Source organism: Ammodytes marinus (assembly GCF_949987685.1).
Source record: "Ammodytes marinus genome assembly, chromosome: 9".
Classification (NCBI taxonomy): Eukaryota; Metazoa; Chordata; class Actinopteri; order Uranoscopiformes; family Ammodytidae; genus Ammodytes; species Ammodytes marinus.
The window spans coordinates 28,259,029-28,269,028 of record NC_137213.1 but is presented as its reverse complement, the minus strand read 5'-3'; the positions used below and the strand labels follow the sequence as shown (position 1 = coordinate 28,269,028).

The following is a 10,000-nucleotide window of genomic DNA, read 5'->3' as shown; positions in this document are numbered from 1 at the left end:
GTGTGTGTGTGTGTGTGTGTGTGTGTGTGTGTGTGTGTGTGTGTGTGTGTGTGTGTGTGTGTGTGTGTGTATCCAGCCCTCACTTCTCATGTGTGTAGCTCTTATCTGGGTTGAAGCTATCTGGGGTTAGCGCTTTACCAATGTCAACACAGCACAACTAATGCATGTTATCAACACACAGACACAAAGCTTTATTGGGCCTTTGACGAACTTAAAACTGCGAGGCCATTTATGTGAGCTACACTGATAGAACCAGGTCAATTGTTCACAAAGGACCTCTCATACCCATCTATCTATTCCCCCTCTCTTTTCTCTCTCTCTCTCTCTCTCTATCTGTCTATCTGTCTCTCTCTCTATCTCTCTGTCTGTCTGTCTGTCTGTCTGTCTCTCCATCGCTCTGTCCCTCTCTCTCTCCCTCTCTCTCTCTCAATCCCTCTGTCTCTCTCTCTGTATCTCTCTCCCTTTCCCCTCTTTCCCTCTTTATCTCTCTCTGTCTCTCTCTCTGTCTCTCTCTCTCTCTCTCTCTCCTCCATAGCAACCGGCTATATTGATGAGATTTGGTTTATTCTTTTGGGATTTTGTCCCCATGTCCATATTTCTCCAGACTTTGGACCAAGGCCTAGCGGCCGCCATCTTGAAAGTGTCATAGTTGGAATGTCATCAGGTGCATTGTTTAAAATTTAGAATTGTTCTTGTCCTTGAAGAGCACTGTAGCTTCAGTTATTATTCAAAAGGGTTGGGGTTACCCAGGGAGCGTTGCATTCTAGAACTTTGTAGAACTTTCTTGATGATGTCATATTACACACTGCACCTTTTAAGACTTTTTCAAAATCTTGAAAAATCTTTCTCTCTCCATAGCAACCGGCTAAACCCTAATAACCACGACCGGATACAGCGGCTGAGGCAGGAGTTCCAACAATCCCAAACCATCCCGGACGACCCAGACGATCGTAGACGCACCTACAGCTTCGAACAGGCCTGGGTGAGTGTGTGACAATGACCCGGGGCGGAAAGAAAAAAACCCTTTAACCCAAATCTACTGTCCCACTGGCCTTTTTAAGAAGAATGGCTTTGACTATAAGACTGTTTAATGTCACGAGAACAAGACCAAGATTCTGGATGTGTTCAGTAGCTTCTGAATACTAGCCTGAGGAGCTAACTAGCATGAGTTAGCATCCTGAAGCTAACCGGAACAAATGGTGCTAATCGTCAGTGTCACTAACCCCCCGTACTCTCCTACACACACAGAAACATACACACACACACACACACACACACACACGCACACACACACACACACTCACACACACCATGAACAAGACAAGATGGCGGCATCAACTTGACACTTTTTCGACCACCATTAACATTTACCACAGGCCTTTTTTTTTATGGCTTATTTTTCGCTAACACCACCCCCCTCACCAACCCCTCGAATGCCCATCCACTTGCATGCAGGAGTTTGCAAAACCGTCACTAACCCCACCCGCCTGTCACAACCCCCACTCTACTCATCCGTCGTCCCCCTGTGTCTGTCTGTCAATCATCTACATGGATTCACTCACCAACTCATGGACTCATGCATCTGTCTTCACATTGTTTTGTATGTACAGGGCGCCCAATTGGGAAACCCTTTGTTTTTAACCCGTGCCTTTCTACAGTTTAAAGGTGGAGTCAGTGATTCTGGAGAACGCTTGTTGACAAATGTTGGTCAAAATCAGTGAATATCTCCTCATGATCTGCCACCTGTCTGTACTGGTGTTAATACACAGCCTAGAAACTGGTATTACAAAGGGTATGCCAACAAACTAGGCCAACCGTAGCTATAGCAACATGCCCTTTATCACGGAGCCTAGGCTGTGTATTAACACTGGATTTTGTTTTTTCCGGCGCACACACAGTACGTACAAGTAGCAAATCATGAGGAGATATTCACCGATTTTGACATCAAATTATTCTGACAACTAGCGTTCTCCAGAATCACTGACTCCACCTTTTAAACGTGAGGTTGTGTACTTTTGAACTTGCATTTTTTTAGATTCAAAGCTTCATTAGCTTAATTGGAGGGGGGGGGGGGGGGGGGGTGGGTGTATCTAAAGCAATAAGTGGTAAGAAGCTAAATGGAGGGGGGATGGGTGTATTTAAAGCAACACGTGGTAATATAATGATAAGCGAACAAAAATTTGAATGCCTTTGTTTTTTTGTTTTGTGGGTGACGAAATCACTTGTAATAATTTTTAGTATTTATTATTCTTAGCCCTCCCTGATTCCTTGCATCACAACGCGAGAAGTGTTCTTAGTATTATTACATGAATTTGAATAACAAGCTTGTTATGGACATACGAACAGTCAGCTGAAGGTAGCACTTTTTTTTTAATTTTCTTGAAGATTTAAAGGCCTACTTCACCGGTTTGAATATGAAGGTGTATTGAATTCTGAGATCCTATGTAGTATAAATGTGCATTTTTAAAAAAAAATCGGTTCATCCTAGCCTGAGAAAAGGCAGAACGAGTGTTTTTTTTAACCCTATATTTCTCTTTCTCGTGACATCACAGAAAGAGAAATATAGGGTTAAAAAAAAAACGTACTTTGTAAATATTACTGTGATGTCACAGTAAAAGACATCACAGTAATATTTACAAAGTACGTTTTTTTTTTTAACCCTATCTGTGATGTCACGAGAAAGAGAAATATAGGGTTAAAAAAAACACTCTTTCTGCCTTTTCTCAGGCTAGGATGAACCGATTTCAATTTTTGTCGCACATTTATACTACATAGGATCTCAGAATTCAATACACCTTCATATTCAAACCGGTGAAGTAGGCCTTTAACATTTTGAATTATTTTTTTTTCAACTTGGTAGCAACTATGTGTGATGTGTGTTATATGATTTTTTTTTTACTCAATATGGGAGTAATTTTCACCACATTAAGTTGTCTAGTTTGGGGTGAGAACCATATTGTTTATTTCACACATGTCATCACAACATATTCCACTACGAACACATTATGACAACACACTTTTTTAAACATATCTTACGGTGATAAAAAAAGCACAATTTGGTGTGGTGTGAATTACGTCCTTCGCAAACAAATGATATGAATAGTCCTTGATGGTTGTTTGTCTATACAGGGTCATGTTGTACACACACACACACACACACACACATACGCACAAATACGCACACACACACTCTCTCTCTCTTTCTCTCTGTCTCTCTCTCGCTCTCTGTCTGTCTGTCTGCCTCTCTCTCTCTCTCTCACACACACACTTTTTCTCTCTCTTTCCCTCTCACACACACACTCTCGCTCTCTCTCTGTCACTCTCACAAACACACACACATACACACACACACACACACACACACACACACACACACACACACACACACTCACTCACAACCACACACACACACACTGTTGTGTTTTTGTATATTTGTTGTGTATGAAGTCTTTTTACTGCTGATTGCTACACTACCATTCCCCCCACTGTAGCTTTGCCCGGTCTGTGGTCTGCAATGGGAGAATTAATTTGTCTTATGATTTATAATTGAAATGAAATGATAAAAGTGAGAGCTCACAAACCAAACCATCTCTGGACTCTCTTTTCTAGACTAGAATAGCAAATTAAGAATGTCTAGTTTTGTTTTGCATTCTGCAGTAGTAAAGGTGCAGTGTGTAATATGACATCATCAAGTAAGTTCTACAAAGTTCTAGAATGCAACGCTCCCTGGGTAACCCCAACCCTTTCGAATCATAACAGAAGCTACAGTGGCCTTCAAGGACAAGAACGATTCTAAATTTTAAACAATGCACCTGATGACATTCCAACTATGACACTTTCAAGATGGCGGCACTAGGCCTTGGTCCACAATATGCAGAAATATGGACATATATGAGACCCTTTCTAAGGGAAAAAAAATAATAAAACATTTTTTTTTCAGCTATTATGCACTAAATTAAATGTACTTATGGATATTATAATTACTTTCTACACAATCTGCCAGGAAATAAAACCCAAAATTCTACACACTGCAGGTTTAAGGGTGCACTATGCAGTTTCAGAGGAGGGGGAATTTGTTTACCTTTGCAGAGCCTGCAGTTAGTTTACAAAACATATGTTTCTCTACATGTAAATTGAATAATTCTATCATCATAAATCAAGACAAAACATATTGAAACACCTGGAACCAACGTAAGACTAGAATACGTGTGTAAACAAAACTGTGGGCTCTGCTGCTGTAAACAACTACAGTTTGTTTAAATTATTTGTATTTCAAAAGTTAGACATTTAGCTGAAAACGCAAAGGCAAGGCAAGGCAAGGCAAGTTAATTTATACAGCACAATTCAAACACAAGGCCACTCAAAGTGCTTTAAAGGGACACTGTGTAACATTTTAAGTAATGTATCAGCTAAAATCAATATCCTCATTCATAAATATGTCCTCATTGGTGTAAAATCACCTCTGCCAATAATCTGAATTATCCCCCTGAGTGGAGAATTACAAATATTAATATTACATTTTGTCCATTGAGCAGGCAAGTCGTATGGAGGAATCCATGTTTTTGGAATGTCATCAGGTGCATTGTTTAAAATTTAGAATTATTCTTGTCCTTAAAGGCCACTGTAGCTTCTGTTATTATTGAAAAGGGGTTGGGTTACCCAGGGAGCGTTGCATTCTAGAACTTTCTAGAACTTTCTTGATGATGTCACATTACACAGTGTCCCTTTAAAGAGGTTAAAATATACAAAGAGGTTAACATATAATATATAATATATGCAAAGAGGTTAAAATATACAATAGCACCTTTGATACAAACATATAGAAACATTGTTTGACAAATAAAAAATACTCCAAAGAGAGAGTTGTCATGCATGTCTTGTATAACACATTGGGGCACAATAAACATCTTTCGCATATAAACTTAAAGGTGCTACAAGGAACTTTCAGTTTGTGTTCATTCTTTGCACCCCCTTTGGACTAAAGCGGTAGTGTTTTTACTACGCCAGCTGTTGTTCCTGGGTGAGTGTATACCCATGACCAAAGGCATTAAGAAAACCTATATATAAAAATAGCATTCTTTGCACTGATGGTCTCGTTTGCTGTTACATGTCATTCATGAACATCAGAGGGAAAATTGAGACTGTTTCAGAAATATTTAAAAAGTTCCTCGTAGCACCTTTCAATGAATATTTAAAACAATAAAATAAAAAAATAAATAGAGTAATGCATTTTAATGGGTTGGCTGGATTTGTGCACATTCCAGCAGCACTGTATGTGTGTGGGAAAGAGGAGCTCAGGTCACCACTGCCTTTGTCTGTGCACGACCGAGCTGCTCTCAATTAAAAAGCTTAACAATACGGACGCATTATGTTTGTGTTTACATCCGCTGGAGCTCACAGCCTATTGTGGCGAGTCTCATTTTCCCATGAAAACTAAGTATTAGGGATTCCACACTCTGAAAGTGAAGGGTTCCCCCTGGATTCAAAATGCCTGCTTTGACCAAATTGATAGTTTTACAGGAATTTGTGGTAGCCCTAAATAAAAAAAAATCTTAACTGCATTTTTTTGTCATTAAGAGCATTTTCAAAAAGTAATGTGGAGATGAAGATTTGAGAAAAATCCTGACTGGTCTCTTAATTTTTTCCGGAGCTGTAGGGGACCCTACAATGGTCCTTTAATGCACTTTCCCTTATTAGAGTGCGGCCCACACACTCAGGCTAGCTCTAGTGATTGCCTGTTATTAGACTCATGCCCCGGCCGTATTGAGAGGGGGAACGGGGGGGGGGGGGGGGGGGGGGGGAGGGGGGCGTATGGAAAACAGGAGAAAGTGTCTTTGAAATTCAATTATCTTCTCCCACGAATATATTACATTCTGTTGCTTCATCTGAGTGGTGTGTGTGTGTGTGTGTGTGTGTGTGTGTGTGTGTGTGTGTGTGTGTGTGTGTGTGTGTGTGTGTGTGTGTGTGTGTGTGTGTGTGTGTGTGTGTGTGTGTGTGTGTGTGTGTGTGTGTGTGTGTGTGTGTGTGTGTGTGTGTGTGTGTGTGTGTGCGCAAATCCTCAAGGAGCCCGTGTCCTTTTCGCCTAATTCAACCTACCACTGTCCCACTTACAGTCCGTGCCAGGAGCGCGCTAGTGCATATGAAATTACTGCTGGTTACGTTCATAGGCTGTGTTATGTGTGTGTGTGTGTGTGTGTGTGTGTATGTGTGTGTACGTTCATAGACTGTGTTATGTGTGTGTGTGTGTGTGTGTGTACGTTCATAGGCTGTGTTATATGTGTGTGTGTGTACGTTCATAGGCTGTGTTATGTGTGTGTGTGTGTGTGTGTGTGTGTGTGTGTGTGTACGTTCATAGGCTGTGTTATATGGTGTGTGTGTGTGTGTGTACGTTCATAGGCTGTGTTATATGGTGTGTGTGTGTGTGTGTGTGTGTGTGTGTGTGTGTGTACGTTCATAGACTGTGTTATGTGTCTGTGTGTGTGTATGTGTGTGTGTGTATGTTCATAGGCTGTGTTATATGGTGTGTGTGTGTGTGTGTGTGTGTGTACGTTCATAGGTTATATGGCGGGAAAATGGTTTTATGATGCAAGTAAATGTAAAATAGATCAAATACAGTAAGAGTTGTTTTACAAAGGGTGATTTTTTTTTAAATTTTAGGACTGAAACTATTTTATTTTATTTTCAACCTACTCCCCAAAAAATACTAGAGGACATTTTTTTATCATATTTTTTTTATTCTGGCCATTTTCAATAATTTCCCAAAATCCATTCAGAATTCTCTGGGGATATGAATTCAATCCCTGTTAGTGTAATGTTATGCCATTATTATGTAGACATCGTTACAGCCATATTATAGCACTGACATATAGTTGAATCTGTCCAATCCAACCTACTATTTTAAAAACATGTATTTTGAATTCTGACCTAATTTGTTGACTCGCAAAAAATAGTAGAACACATTTTATTTTTTGTATTTTTTTCTTTAATTTTATATAATAATAATTTGTTTCAATAATGCCCCAATCAATTCAGAATTCTCTACGAACAAGAATTAACTCCAATCAGTGTCATTTCGAGCCATATTCAAGCTCTTATCATATTAAACACCTACAGTACAGTGCAGTATAGTTGAATCTGTCCATTCCAACCTACAATGCTATTTCCAAACCATGTATTTCGATTGGCCCGATTCCCTCTTTTCAACACTAACTTATTTCCCATTCGTCCATATTTAGCCTCATGACGTGTGTGTGTGTGTGTGTGTGTGTGTGTGTGTGTGTGTGTGTGTGTGTGCGCGTGTGTGTGTGTGTGTGTGTGTGTGTGTGGTCTAATTCTATCAGAGTGAGTGATGCCCGCTCTCCCTGCTTCATAGCGCTGGGTTTATTGCTCTCGTTTATACCACTGTAGAGAAAGAGAGGGAGGTTCATTCACTTGATGTTGGGGGCTTAGAACGGGGCATAACAACACTGCCCGTTGTATTTTACTGTTACATCTTAATACTGTGTGTGTGGGGGTGGGGGGGTTGTGTGTGTGTGTGTGTGTGTGTGTGTGTGTGTGTGTGTGTGTGTGTGTGTGTGTGTGTGTGTGTCTACCCTCAAAAATCACACCCTAAACCGCTTAAATTTTTTTATTTTTTATTTATTTTTTTCAATGTGAAACATATTGGTACTAGCCTACTGCAATTTTCCCACGGGTAATTTTCAAATTCAGTGGGGTGTTCGTGTGGGACCGTGTGTGCATGCTACCCTATTACCCCTGTTGGTTTCATGCCAGCCTGTGTGTGTGTGTGTGTGTGTGTGTGTGTGTGTGTGTGTGTGTGTGTGTGTGTGTGTGTGTGTGTGTGTGTGTGTGTGTGTGTGTGTGTGTGTGTGTGTGTGTGTGTGTGTGTGTGTGTGTGTGTGTGTGTGTGTGTGTGTGTGTGTGTGTGTGTGTGTGTGCCTATTGTCAAGGCCATGCCAATCAATCCTAGAGATGATTGCCCCTAGCTTCATTTGGTTGAAAGGGGAGTGTCTGTTTAGCACTGTTAATCGTTTTATGGCCTTCCCACCAACTAATGCCTTCCGCCAGCAGTGTGTGTGTGTGTGTGTGTGTGTGTGTGTGTGTGTGTGTGTGTGTGTGTGTGTGTGTATCTTGCTCTCAATACGTTCCACAGCCATAAAAGTAATTAGATTGGGTCCGTGTGTGTTAGGAGTGATCCACATACAGTTATTGCACCGACACCACTAATGAACATAGGAGGGAGGGGAGATGTGTGGTACTCTACCCACTGCGCCACGAACATATGCAAATGTATGCTGAATTATGAATTATTTGAGACCAAATAAAGATACCCTAGGACATGTGTCTCTTAAATAAATACAGGGGGAGATAATGGGGATGCATTCAATATATTGGGGAATCACAAACAAGCTTTTCACACCAACTTAAAGGAATACTTCACCCATACAGAACCGGCGTTCTATCATTATAAAAATCGCTATTTATAATATAATGAATGAGGTTTTTCTTCCCTCAGTCTTTCCTCAGTCTTCCCTTGGCCCAGCTGTCCTGTTAATCCTAAACCTACATTTTTACTATGTGTGATGTCACACATGGGAAAATGTAGGGTTAGACAGTGAGACCATAAACACTCTTTCTGCCTTTTCTCAGGCTAGGATGAACCGATTTCTAAAATGTTTTGCATATTTATACTAAATAGGATCTCAGAGTTCAATATACCTTCATATTTCCACTGGTGAAGTAGGGCTTTAAGTTATAGGTACGTGCATGTGATGTACACACTTTTTAAATGTCTTCACTTTAATGAAAGGAACTCCCGTGCACAGTGTACACTTTCTGCTGACACGTTTATTCTATGGCAGAAGCAGCGTTTCCTTCTTAACAAGCCTTCATTGAGACGTAAACGCTGCCTTTCATAAAATAGACATCTCAGCAGAATCCGAGACAGTGTGCGAGAGTTCCTTTCATTTATAGAGCCCTCCTCCGACGCACCTGTCACATATTCAGGTGTGCAGAAAATGATGTTACAGGTTTTTTTTTTTAAATACCTGCACGTTGAAAGTTGTGATGATTTTATGGTGGGGAATGTCGTTTTATGACACCCATTGAAACCTATTAAAATGTTCTCATGCATCTGTTATACCTCCTAGCCCCTGAAGGTGTTCAGTATCTTCGAATGTTACTGGTTTGTTCAAGGTTTGCTCAACTATTCTTAAAGACAGACATATTAACACCTTAAATCAATAGCCACACTTTAACTACCTGTATATAAGGTGTGTATCTTTAGCTGTCTGGGGCAGGACCGTCACAAAGTTTTTTTTTAAGATAATTTTTTGGCATTTTCAAGCTTTATTAGACAGTACAGACTTGAAATGGGGAGACAGAGAGAGAGAGAGAGAGAGAGAGGGGGGGGGGGGGGGATGACCTGCAGTAAAGGTCCACGGGTCGGATTTGAACCCGCGACCACTGCAACGAAGGCCTGAGCCGATATGGTACGCGCTCTATCCACTACACCACCGGAGCGCCCCAGCACTGTCACAATGTTAACACACTATTTGTCTCCATTAACATTTAACACCCACTAACATCGTCTCATCACTTCACCTGTCTGAGTGTCCGGCATGACTCCTCCCACATTCTGTCTGTCTGTGTCTCACCTTCACTTTCACCTGAGAGGACAGCTCAGGGACTAACTCATGGTAAGTGTGTGTGTGTGTGTGTGTGTGTGTGTGTGTGTGTGTGTGTGTGTGTGTGTGTGTGTGTGTGTGTGTGTGTGTGTGTGTGTGTGTGTGTGTGTGTGTGTCTGTGTGTGTGTGTGTGTGGGGGGGGGGGGTGTTGTGTTTGTGTGTGTGTGTGTGTGCGCGCGTTTGTGTGTGTGTGTGGGAATGTGTGTGTTTTGACGTGTGGCTGGAGTGAGATGGTGTAAGGTATGAAGTGTTGAAAATGTAGATTTATCTAGCATATATTCCTGTGATTTGTGTCTTGAAGTAAAATCAAATCA

The 10,000-nt window shown here is 41.0% G+C and overlaps 1 protein-coding gene across 1 annotated transcript in view; it reads left to right on the top strand.

Moving 5' to 3' along the window:
• LOC307255456 (partitioning defective 3 homolog) overlaps positions 1 to 10,000 on the top strand; it is a gene marked incomplete at both ends in the record, with an annotated part of 133,639 nt that overhangs the window by 114,665 nt on the left and 8,974 nt on the right. Inside the window, 1 exon segment of the mRNA XM_080034140.1 lies at positions 859 to 982. Within this exon segment, the coding sequence (XP_079890266.1) occupies positions 859 to 982 (124 nt within the window).